Source organism: Accipiter gentilis, chromosome 29, assembly GCF_929443795.1.
Source record: "Accipiter gentilis chromosome 29, bAccGen1.1, whole genome shotgun sequence".
NCBI lineage: Eukaryota > Metazoa > Chordata > Aves > Accipitriformes > Accipitridae > Astur > Astur gentilis.
This window is the reverse complement of record NC_064908.1, coordinates 19,719,850-19,732,632: the sequence shown is the minus strand read 5'-3', so window position 1 is coordinate 19,732,632 and position 12,783 is coordinate 19,719,850. Positions and strand designations below refer to the sequence as shown.

General features: G+C 35.9%; 1 protein-coding gene across 6 annotated transcripts in view; it reads left to right on the top strand.

Moving 5' to 3' along the window:
• Positions 1 to 12,783, top strand: part of DENND1A (DENN domain containing 1A) — a 217,968-nt gene that overhangs the window by 158,270 nt on the left and 46,915 nt on the right. For all 6 annotated transcript variants that reach the window (XM_049833165.1, XM_049833161.1, XM_049833164.1 and 3 more), the window contains 5 exons: positions 7,747 to 7,848; positions 8,399 to 8,486; positions 9,101 to 9,141; positions 10,907 to 10,978; positions 12,075 to 12,131. In XM_049833165.1, coding sequence (XP_049689122.1) covers positions 7,747 to 7,848; positions 8,399 to 8,486; positions 9,101 to 9,141; positions 10,907 to 10,978; positions 12,075 to 12,131 — 360 coding nt within the window. The remainder of the gene's footprint in view (positions 1 to 7,746; positions 7,849 to 8,398; positions 8,487 to 9,100; positions 9,142 to 10,906; positions 10,979 to 12,074; positions 12,132 to 12,783) is intronic.

Sequence of the window (12,783 nt, the reverse complement as noted above, 5' to 3'; positions counted from 1 at the left end):
ATTACCTTGCCAGCTAATGATAAAATCGCATGCAGGCCACAGGGGTTTTTGTGGAATAAATATAAGAGTGGAACAATATACAGTACACATTATACCAGTAATTTAAAGCATATTCAGGACAAAGAGAGAGTTCCTAGTGCAGGCAGCATCATAGAGATTTGCTGTATCTGATAAAGATTAGGTTTCTCAGCTCATAATACCATACTATTACTTTTCTTTTGTTAGTCTTTCAACACCTACACTCATGCATTGACACAATATCAAGTAGGAAGAAGAAGAATGGCCTCGTATTTAAGGTACTGAACAGGGATTAAAGAAATTTCGGTTCTTTTCCCTGTCTCTGCCAGAGACTTTTGTGACCGTGTACAAGTTACTTATTATTTTCATGCCTCTATTCTTGATCTGCGAAATGGTGATTTTTTTTTTTTCTTTCTTCCTTTTTTTCTCCCTCCCCCCCCCGCCCTAAATGCTTTCTTGCTGGCTTCTTTGCACTTTATCTTCCAGGTTTGTTGCTTGAGTTCTAGAGACACGAGGCTGTATCAGTTGCTTAGGGATAGAAAACGGCTGGCTGATGTAGGTGATTCAGAAATCAGGGCAGGCAATGGCTTGAATTAGCCATATAAACACTTTGAAAGATGGCGTGCTCTATTACAGTAAAGTAGTTTCATTATTTGTGAATATGAGTATGTGTCATTTTACTTGGTATAACATGAAAATGCCAGGTATCCTAATAAACTAAAAGGGTTTGAAATGAGAAGCGAAAATATTGCTACGTGATGTAAATTTTTTCCAGTTACACATTTTTCATTAGTTTAATCTTTTATTTGATGTTTTTGTGCAAAGTTTGTCAGATCCTGTAATGGTGTTGGTTATTACCATCTGAAATAATGTGTGAAGGAGTGTTGTTGAACTTTCACTGAATCTATCAGTATCTGAGCTGGTTTTCTTACAATGTTTTAGTGCAAATAAATCTTATTCTATATTTTTTCTACAAAAGTTTCATGGTATTTTTAATATACCTGAAGTTTTTTGACCTGAAGGCATTTTGGATGTTGTAGATTTGATTACAGTTTAATAATTCACTGCATTATAATAATACATATACTAGTAGGGTTCTAAAAGAAGCACAGGCCACAGAGTTCTAGTTACAGTGTTCAAAAAGATTTTGATGAAGTCTGAATAGCTGCATATTATAATTTCACATTTGAAGTTGAGTTGTGTGTTTAAATTGCTTCATCCTTGTTGGCAGCCTGCTGGTAAATAATAATACCTTCAGTGGCTGCAGGAAACAGATATATGTCCTTTCTGAGGACGCTTTACTTTTATTTGGGTTTTGGTCAAGAATGTATTTGTTGCTAAGACTCTGCTTTTTTCCTGCAGTTTAACTCAGAGCTCCAGTTGGTATCTAGTTTGATAAAGGGAATTACATAAGAATTTTGAGAATGCTTACAAGGTAAAATTTTGAAATTTATTAACTTCCAATATCTACATGAGAAAACTGGGTTAAAGCCAATAACCACAAACAACTCTACATTTTTGAAAGCTTTTACTGTTTTCTTTTGTTAGTGCGAGGTGAACAACTTCATAGTACAACCAGAAAAAACACTTCTATGACTAGTTATGTCCAAGTTAGGAGTTCGGGGAAGCATGTTGCTTAAGTTATTTTGTGCACTGCAGAACATGTCTGTCTTGCCTCACATGATTTGTCTGTCAAGGACTGTTTTGCAAAAGAAGCTCCCAGGCTCTTATAAGGATAATGCCTATGTAGCTGAATACAGCTTGCTATATGTGCACATACTCCACAGCACAGGTATAAGCTAAGTTTTGACACATGACATTTTGAAGGGAATGGTGATGTGATTCAGTGTTACAATTAGTGTTGGTGATTCAACTGAGTTGCAATCACCTTTCTCCCTTTTATTTCTTCAGTGATATTATTACAACTTATTACAGGAGTTATCAGATCACATGCAGAAGAATGACAGCTGTCAGAAATTCTGATTCACCAGCAATTGCAAGCATTGAGGATTTAGAGAAGTGACCCATTTTGTTTGATACTGTAAATCTTATAAAAAGTATCTATAAAATGTAGAGATACTGTAAATCTATTTAAAAAAAAAAAAAAAAAAAAAAAAAAAAAGCAGTGGGGATATTCACTCTTGATGTTTCTCTACCAGAGTTTATATACCCTAGTGAGGAACACGAAAAAACAGTCTGAAATTGGACTGGTAATTGGAAGTGGGCATTTACATGAGACAGTAAGTGTTTGGATAGTATGGTCTGCGTTTGTAAATACATGTTTTTTAAATGCTTTTCAAGATTACACTTAGCAGTACTAATTTATCAGAACTGGTAGTCTCTTTTTGAACAGAGTCTTAATTTAGTGTTCTTCAGAAGAAGTGTGGTCAAATCTCTAAGCACATGATTTCTTTGTTCCTGAGCAGCATCTTGAAATGCTAATAAAGCTATGGTATCATTTGCTTAATGCAGAGTATTTGATCTATGCTTTCTTGATTCCGTTATGACTGAGGCAGATGCAAAGAGCTTTCTTGTGCTGAACGTATGTACTAGTTACGGGGAGGTTATTTGTCGTTGCAATTGCAAGCTGAATGAGCCAATGTCCTATCAGGTGTCTGTCACCAATTTCAGATTTTCTTTATGGAATCCTGCTGGCTGACTGATGATTCTTCTTCAGCTGTGATGAGCTAATCTTTCCTTGACATTGTAATCACAATTCTTGAAAGGTCTGCAGAGCAGTTGCTTGCCTTTGGTTGTTGTTGTATCTGACATTGACATATATATCCAGATCAGTAAGATCATTCTCCAATCTTAGTTTCATTATAATTCTGGATGGAATTAAGGATGATGATTCCTAGAATATCCTTACAGGCTTTACTTTGTCATTTGCAACATAACCAATTTTAGTAAAGGATGTGGTTATTTGCAACATCTAGGTAGTAATAAAACAGTGATATATGAATCCCTTGCATATCATTGTTCTTGCTGTGTATATGGGATTTTGCTGCATAGTATACTGACACTAGACTTACGGCTTGTAGACTATCAGATTGTCATCTTGTTCTGCACCTTTAAATTCCACCCACATTTTTTCATTTCGTGGCTGGTTTACAGAGCAGCTCTAATGGCTTGTGTATTTATTAGAGAGGCTTTGAAAGAGCACCTACATGGTTTAAAGGCATGCATATAGCAGCACAAAATTCATTACCCTGCACCACATGCTGACCATGATAATGCAGAAGAGATTACATATGTCTTCCATGGCATAACTTTTAGGGTTGTCTAAACATAAAGTCTTCAGGTCTGGGTTGGGGGTTTTTTTTGTGTGTGGTTTTTTGTTTTTTTGGTTGTTTTTTTTTTACCCTTAGAATCAAGTTTTGTGAAATCTTTGCTTGTGCAAGAGACACTCACTGTTGACCTAATTTGAACCCTGTCTTTATTATCTTTCTGTTTTCTCCAGCAGTCAAATGCTGGCTTTAAAGCTGCATTACCCAGATGCACACTTTGGTGTCTCGTCTCTTGCAGGAGTGGGAATAGTTTTAGGCTTCCCTGACTTGTGTTAGCACCTGTGTGTCTTTCCAGGAGCATCATTTATGTTTGTCCCTTCCTCCAAGTCTTTCTCTAATCTGTGCTGTCTTCTGTCCCACGTATTTTTAGTTCTTTATGTTCACTGTGAAAGTTACTGCCATAACCAGTTAGCTGGCCCGTCTGCGAGTGTGGTAAGTTAGACAATTCAGATATGATGCTTCTCTCACAATAACTGTCTGCACGACATCCTGTACCCTCTTCTGAAAGAAAGTTCTTCTTTCTGAGGAAAAGTGATTTCACTGAAAGATGGGGGATCATAGTGAAATTTTTTACAGCTTAGCCAACCAAAATCAGGTTTTATCTTTCAATTTGCATGATGGCTTCTTAAAATATTACAGCAGGTTTCATGAAACTCTAGAACAGTCTGAAGTAAGTCCTGGACTCCTTTCGCTTTTCACTTGCTGCCTTAAGTAGTTTCAAACATTATTTTAGAATGTAACAGAATTCCAATTTAAAAATAGGGCTGGCAACAGATCAGATGTGGGCTGAAACTTTTCAGCTTTTTTACAGGGTCATGAGATAGCAGCACTGCCCTGATGAACTTCATTATGCCATATGAATATAAAATATTCATATAAAGGGAGATTTGCAAAGGTATAAAGAAAAGGCGCCTATTTTTTCAGTGCATCTGGGAGTCTTAAATCTTAGTCTTATATTTTAAAGTCACTTCTCTTGCGTTAAGATTGCAGATTAAATGTGTAAATTTTTGTATTAAAAAATAATTTTGTGATCCAATCTTGAAATACGTGTAAATTATCTAATATTACAGATCAAATCAGATTCCTCATAGAGTTGCACTGTGCACACGTTTAGAGCATTTGCAATGCCATATCTTAGCCTCTGTTATGCATTTATAATTGGAGAGGGGAATAATGTCTTTTTAAGGTATTGACGAGTAAGGCCTAAATTAAAATTGTTGGAAACAGCAAGTTTAGGAGTTGATGTGTTTATCAGGACAAGTTATTAAATTATTTTACATGTGAGCAAGACCGCTCATTTCACACAAAATCGGCAGTTCTTAGCACGTCCCCTCATGTATAATGTCATCTGTCAGTAAAAGCAGAGCTGAATAGCTTTATAATTTACAGTTAACTAAATCTGTCAAGAAAATGGTCTTATTGTCCAGCTTGTCCTTTTGTAATGAAGCTGTGGATGGGGGTTAGCAACAGTGTGTTCACCCTTCTGGAGGTCGTGGAGGATGGAAGGTACTAATGCATTCTAAGCTGAAAAGCTCATGCTTGACCTTGATGTTTAAAGTTTTTCTTATCATCTAGCAGCAGTTGAGCCTGAATTGTCTCTTAAGAAGTCAAAAGGTCTAATCAACCTAATGAACAAACTCAATCATTAGTACTTTGGGAAAGGAAGTGTGTTAAGACTATAATAATACTGGGCTCCAGCAGCTGCAATATGTATGTTTATAGGAATGGTATATAGCTCGATTGTAAGAGGAGAAGCTGGTGTCATTGTGCTGGATGTACAATGGAGTAGAGGAAGCTTCTGTTTGGTGGGGTGTAGTTCTTGTTCTTTCCGCAATGTTCATACTCTTCTTTGACCATGAGAGAAATTTTAGGTTCTTGTAGATTATAGGAAGGGCTGCTTGTTTCCTTTGAAGTGTTTTGTAAGTGAGGATTAAATGAAAGCTAAACCTTCCTCTGGTGAACCTCTTCTCTGATCATGGGCTAATCTATACTTTTCTTCATGTATTCCTCCTATCTCTTTTCACCTCCGGATTGTTTCTATGTCAGACAAATATTCTTCAGGCATCCCTTGTTACGTTCTGGTAGCTGAATTTGATGGGAAGGCCTTTTTCATACTGGTCAAGTAGCCGTTACATCCTGTTGTTTGTTGTACTGTTGCCTGGGCCCTGCTTGGAAAGTGTCTGTCACTACTGTTTCTGTAGTAACAGATGCATTTGCAATCTCCTAAGATTTTGTCTTACTAGTTGTAGTGCTCTGTAGTATCCTGACTTGTCCTTCCTGGTACCTGAGAGAGTTGAAACAAATCTCAAGTGGGATGGTAATAGCTGAATAAAATATATTTAGTTCTTGCATAGGGAGCTTATATTCATCCAGATTGTCAGTCCCATCTCAAAATCAACTAATGGCTTTTTCCATTTGCCAAATTACCTCTTGCTCAAAGTCTGCTTTTGACACTTCCATGTCATGCAGAAGTTCTGTCCCTTTCTGCTGTCTACTAACATGAGTGTGTGATCAGCTGTTAGTCATTAAAACCTTTCAGGCAGTACATACGTTGATTTTTGAGACAGGACCTTTGTCATGGCAGTAGTCAGTGAGTCATGGAGACTATCACCAGTGTCTTGTATACCAGGCACATACCAGCCAGACCTGTTTTTCCAAACATTTTTCCTTTGTTTACTTTGAAATGAAGTGTCTTATGATTCTTTATCCTGATGAGAGCGAAGCAACGGGGGCGGGAACCAGTATGTTTTTTCACACTCATGCTTCTTGCCTGGAAAGGTTGTAGTGATTTTGGTTTTCCCTGTAAATTCCTGCTAGAGTAAATCAAAGACAGGTTTTTATCTTTAAAATTAATTATCCTGAAACTGTAGTTGTCACATAAGAAAACTGCTTGCTTTTCCAAAACCATGGAAATTCATTGGCCCAAGGAAAGGGTGACAGAAACTATCCTAAAAGCGTGACTTCTTCCCTCTTTGAAAGAGACCCATCCTGTGCATAGACAGTCACTTGCGATTGATCCTTTTCCTCATGTTAAGGACAACCTGTGACCTGTGGCGTTTGTTGACTGCTGGGTTAGAGGTGAGGTACATGGTGTATCATCTTGGTGATTCTGGTTGTCCAATTCATTGGGGGCCAGGAGGAATTTTATTACTGCGGTCTAAGTATTTGAAGCCAAATATTTCCTTCACTTTCCTCATAAATTGTGTTAAAAACTGATATAACTCTTTGTGCCATTTAGTTTCAATGGCGAGGTTAGTTATGTCAAAGGACAGGCAATCAGCAGCGATAATCTGCCGTCGGGTTGATAAGCTCTGGGGTAGTACCAGACCTCAGTAGGAAGTGTATCAATAAGTAAGTTTGATCGATTGTGAACTCAGGGAAAAAGGTGAATACCTACAGATTTTAAGAAATGTGAGTCTCATCGCAGTTTGCCCAACATAGTTACGTGGATTTCGTATCCTTTTAGTGTGCATTAGGTATTAGAAGTCCTGGGGCCACATGGTGGCTTCCAACATAAATTGGTGGAGAAAAAACAATATGCTCAAGCAATGCTGTGGCATGGGGTTTTTTGAGCACAGTCATTTTAGTGGCCCTGTTATCCTGACTTTACCCAGCCAATGGTAGAAAAGATTGCCGATATAAAAAGCCTTCAGAAATGGAATGTTACCACCATTTTAAAGGTTTTTTGCTATCTAATGTTGATTTTGAACACTGAGCAGATGAAGAGTCCAATTATAATTTAATACAATTATGAAAAAGCCTCCATATTAATTATACATCAGTGTAATTTTATCATTCTTTGTTACTGTCTTGTTTTTAATTCAATAAATATATTTGCTTGCTGCATTGAGTATTTGTAGATTTAAATGTGGAGGAAATTTGTGCCCTTATGGCAGATGTATAGCAGACTTCAGCATTAACATAACTCATTGAAATAAGATGAAAGTAGAGGCACAAAACAATTTCTGTCTTTTGCCAACAAGGTTGTGAAGAAAAGAAATTTCACTCATTCAATATATGAAAGTCTAATCTTTCTGAACTGTGGAGAGAACAGAGTAGACATCCTGACTTGTTGGTGCAGGTTAACTGGCTGGGTCTACTGAGGCAGATAAGCAGAATGTACAGAATTTAGATGACTGTCTGTCATATTTTGGGGACATTAAGTAAAATTAACATTTTGGATGATGAATGTTCCTTCACCAGCATTTGTAAAATGTGCATAAAGCAAATGTGTTTTATTTTGATGGTACGCAATTTGCCAGTTTCCAACCTGTTTCTCAGTCACATGATTGAAACCTGGAAACAAACTACGGTTCACTCAATGTTATGTAAGGCCTACGTTATCTATTTATTTTGGAAGGGAAGTAGATAAAATGGAGGCAGTGGATTCAAATGAATTCAGACAATGCTTTTTCAGTGTTTAATGCTCTGAACTCTACAGGGTGAACCCATCACTTTTTGTGAAGAAACATTTGTGTCCCATCGTTCTGCTGTCATGAGGCAGTTTCTTCAGAATGCCATTCAGCTCCAGCTCTTTAAGCAGGTACTGGCTTAATTGCTCTAAGGTAGAAGCAGATTCTTTAACAATGTAACTAGTTTTTTTGAGGGCTGTTCCTATATTCCTTGATCTGTCAGCCACATAATGAGGAAAATTCGTGTAGTTGGCAGCACCTTAATTCCTGCTAGCTGGCATTTCTCAGATTCAGGTGATAAGGCTTTCTACATTTTAAGAGGTGTATGGTTTTTTTCCCTTAAAGGTCTCTGTGCTCAGTTTTGATCTGAGCATACCTAGACCCAATATATCTGCTGTAAACTTTGTACGGGAAGTATATTGCTGTTCAACATGATATTACTGCTTCAGGGAAGCTGAAAACATATATGTATAGACAAACACATGAATGCTGTTTTTTTAATGAAGCAGCAAACCTTTTTGCATTGGTAAATAAACATTTTGCCAGTTTTGGTTGTATTTTCATTCTATTTAGAGTCCCTTTCCGATAAGACTATTGGGATTATTCTAGCAAATGCAGAATAAAGTCTTTCTGAAATGATAAAGGATGGGATGATTGATTTGTTTACACTCTCTGATGTAGTTCATTGATGGCCGTCTGGATCTTCTTAACTCCGGCGAGGGCTTCAGTGATGTTTTTGAAGAAGAGATAAATATGGGAGAATATGCAGGTAAGAAATAAAGTGTTTTAAAGTAATTTCACACATTGTTCCTGACTTGCTGTTTGTGGGCCATCATGATGTAATGGGTCTATATGGTTACTCACCTAAATAACTGAGACTGCAATGATCCCTGTGGGTTAAAGTGTCTTAAATTTTTGTTCTTTCCTCTGTCAAGAACTTTGTTTGAGTAATGTATCATAGTTTAAATAGTCTGTTCAGTCTTACAAAACCTCAGCTTTACCACTTGGCTAAAGTACAACTAAAAGAGTTCTTCCAATGGAGGATGCTGAAAAGCCTTGGCTTTACCCAGAACTACCACAAATTTCTTTTAGTGATCTTAAAACAAACAAACAAAAAAAAACAAACCTCAGTGTTTTCAAATGTCTTAAAGAAAACCGTTATAAAATAGAAATGCCTCTTAGCAAGTAAAAGAAAAATTGTAGATATCTCGTCAATTTTTTTTGGTTTTGTGTTTCCATTGAAAGAAAAGGATGGTTGTCCTGTTCTGTTTCTGTACTCTTCATGCTCCTAGAACCACAAGTGCTAACACTTCACATTTCTAGCTTGTTTTCTATTCGGTAGAGAGTTACAGTTTGTTTGTTTGGTTTTGTGATTCTCTCTAGGTAGTGACAAATTGTACCACCAGTGGCTCTCTACAGTAAGGGTAAGAACACAATCTTCTTCCAACAGACATTCTGATTCTTACTGGACCATTGTACAGTTCTGTGTGGCTGTTAACATCTGTCCTCATGAACATGGCTAACCTGTTTCCTGCAGTGCTTAGCTGTGACCAACCTGAGCTTAGTTGTGAGAAACTAATGCGTTCTTCAGATGAAGTAAAGAACAGAAGAAAAAAAAAAAAACCTAAAACAAAAAAAAAAATCGCCAAAGGAATTATCAAGTTTTTGAATCCCACTTTTAATGTCTGGGACACAGCTGGAAATAAGTTATTGTCAATTTAGAAAATAATGTGGTTTTCCTTTCCCTTTAATAGAAAAGTAAAGAAAAGGAGAAGTTGCCACACCAAAAAGCTCTATTAAAAGCTAAATGGTGTGAGTGCTGAATGGGGACAGCACTGTTTGGGGTGTTTTTTGTATCTCTTTGGTTTAGTGCTCTAGTTGTATAAATTAAAAATTTGAATAATTTTAGAGAATAATATGTTGTTATAGGTGATAATTGACAGCTGATTTTAAAAGTCTCTTTTGATGCATAAAATGTTGATGTATTGAAAAGTGAAATATTTCTGGTTTATGGGTATGAGTCAGTAGGAAAGATTGAATTATTTTCTGACAGAATTGAGTTTTGTAGTATTCCATTTGCCTATTATCCTGGTTATGAGTGGAATTATGTTCCTTACACAAAATGCTGGGCTCAATATTATCTTGATAATTTTGAATTAAACACATTTTATAAGTCATGCAAAAAATCCCATCATATAGTTAGGTAGGTAAATATATATACATAAATATATATAAATATGTAGGTTGACAAGTAATTTTGAAATTATAAGAAAGGGGAATGGCTGAGAAATTAATATAAAAATAATCCCTTGATTGAAGATAAATTGTCATGTAGTAACAGAATAGTAAATCTTAAAACTGTTTGCATCTGATTGCATTTATCTCTGGAAGTATAGTTTTGCACTGAAATAAGAAATTATAAAATTATCTACGATTTTATTCCTTGGATTTTCCCCATCTCCTGTATTTATCAAATAAGGTACTGCACAGCAATAGTCAATAGTGTGTGGAAGATGTGTTAAACACTGACCAGACTAACAGATTTTTCTGCCTGACATATTACTGTCTTACAACTTTTATTATATTCACTGCATGCAATTCAGCTATTCTAGAATTAATGTTTATGACTGTAGTTAGATTTCATTTTCCCTCAATTTATCTCTTTATTGACTACTTAGATCTTAAAAAGGCAGCATGCTTTTGATAAATAGTATTGTGGGATCATGAAAAGGAAAATAAAAGAATATCTTTCTTCTTCTGATTGAATGTATGGGCTTTTCTGAAACTGAATTTTCTGCCCCAGACATTGAGTATTTGATAGAATGCTTTTGTCTTAAACTTGTTTAGGATTTTAATGCAATGTACAGGACACCCTTAAGGGTGAGTGGAACAATCGCAGAACACTGTTTTGTGAGATGACCTGTAAGACAAGGTGGTCATCATATTAGGAGACACTGACATTTTTCATTTGAAAACTGCTGTATTAAACAGAATTGGGGTTCCTCTGGAGAACCAGAGAAACATTTAATATGTTTTTACTTGTGTTCTTTTTCTTTAAATTTACTATTCAGCTCTGCTAATAAGCATAGTTAATGCTTTGTTATTTTAAGTTAAGAATGGTGGATTTTAGATTGCTGTTTGATTTAAAGAGCTTTGATGAAATTTATTCTATTGTTACTATAATTACAGAAAGGAAGTGGAGCCATTTTAAATACAGTAAAGACCAAGGCTAACCCTGCCATGAAGACTGTCTATAAGTTTGTAAGTATCGAGTACTGGCTTACTACTGAGATAAGAGTCTAATTATGATTCTGTTTTAACCTTTCAAATGAAACCCAAGTCTTAAATTCATTTTTATTGGACTCACAAAATTACTTAAAATATGCATTCATCTAAATTTCAAATTTAAATTGAAAAGTCATTTTGAAATTTAAACATAATTGAAATGCAAAAGAGGAGGGGAACTTGTGATTTCTTTTGAAAGTATAGATGATAAATTCTATTTATTACATAGAACTATTTCTGGGAAATAGTGCCTATATGCTCTACTAAGCAGCTCTACCATCTCATCATTACTCTGTTGGAAATCATTGTTACCTCAGGTTTCTCTGCTTGCAGCTTCATCGGAATAAGGGAATCCTCTCATTTTCCAAATTGTTTCGATCTTTTCTAAATGTCAATTAATTTTCCCTGGGGATTTCTTATACCTGCTTATTTAGAGCCCAACTTACTGAGTTATTCTTTAAATGAAAATGTTTTCAGTTCTGTTAACAAACAGCTAGTATGTTACTGTGTTATCATGTATGGCTGCCAGTTCACTGTGCAAGATAAAACAACAGAGAAACAAGTGAGGATTTCTTATAAGCTGAATTTTAGGAAATAATGCTACAAAAAGCATTGAGATAACTATTCAGACTTTTATTTTCTCCTGCCTTCCTCCAGCCCGAGAGATGTGAGTAGGATGAATTAGCTTACTAAATGGAACTGGCATCCAGAGTACTGCAAGGAGAAAGTTTGCAGGCTTACTATTACTGTTGATTGTTAGCTTATAGCAAACATGAATACTTAAAGGAGAAGACCAAGGGTGTGGAACACAAAAAGGTGAAAGATGTCCGTGGCGTCAAAACAGAGAAAACAAAATTTTTGCAATGACTGGGGAGGGGTGGCAGTGGTGGTTTTTGTTTGTTTGGGGTTTTTTTAACTCTCTATTTGGTTTAATATGTTTTCAGTATCCTGTAACAATTTTTTCCTTGCCATTTTTAGTAAGTAGAGAAGGTGAATCTTGATGCACTGAAATCAAGCTTAGTCACTGCTGGAAATAGAAGGGGATTTTAACTTAAATTAATTTTTCATGCAGGCAAAAGATCATGCAAAAATGGGAATAAAAGAAGTGAAAAACCGCTTGAAGCAAAAGGTACTTGAAGTTCTTATTCAAAATGTATAAGCACCACGTATGAAATACTTAGCCACAAAAAGCATTATGTGATCAATAGGAAGCTGTTTGATACAGTGTTGTTAGCACACTTCAAAATGCATTACCAGCTGTCCCATATTTTTCACACTGTTATAAATATTCACAGACCAAAAAAAAACTGTCTTCAAATACATTAAGGCTCTGACTTAAACCTACAAAAGCCAGAAAATTAAGTGTTCTATTTGGAGTGGTCCCTCTCCTGTCCTTGTACTGGGGCATTGTGAAAGGGGACTTTATGTGAACTGGGAGATCTTTCCGACAGTAATGGCAGTGAACTTTTTGCAAATGGCAAATTGTTGTTATTTCTACAGTAATCTCTCAGGGAAAATAGTATAGTGTCTGTCATTGGGAAAAGGATTTATATGTTTCATGAGCGTCTACTGCAAAGTTTAGGCATAAAGGAGTTAAATTAGAATTGGTGTTCATTTCAAATTTGAATTATTTCAGAAAAAAACATAATCAAACTGTTTGTTGTTTTCCAAATCTGTCTTTGTTTGTAAACAGTAGAATTCCAAGAATGCTGAATTGCGTTTGAAGAATGTGTTATCCAATACTAATCGCTCCTTTTAAGCCAGAAGTATGGTCATATTGA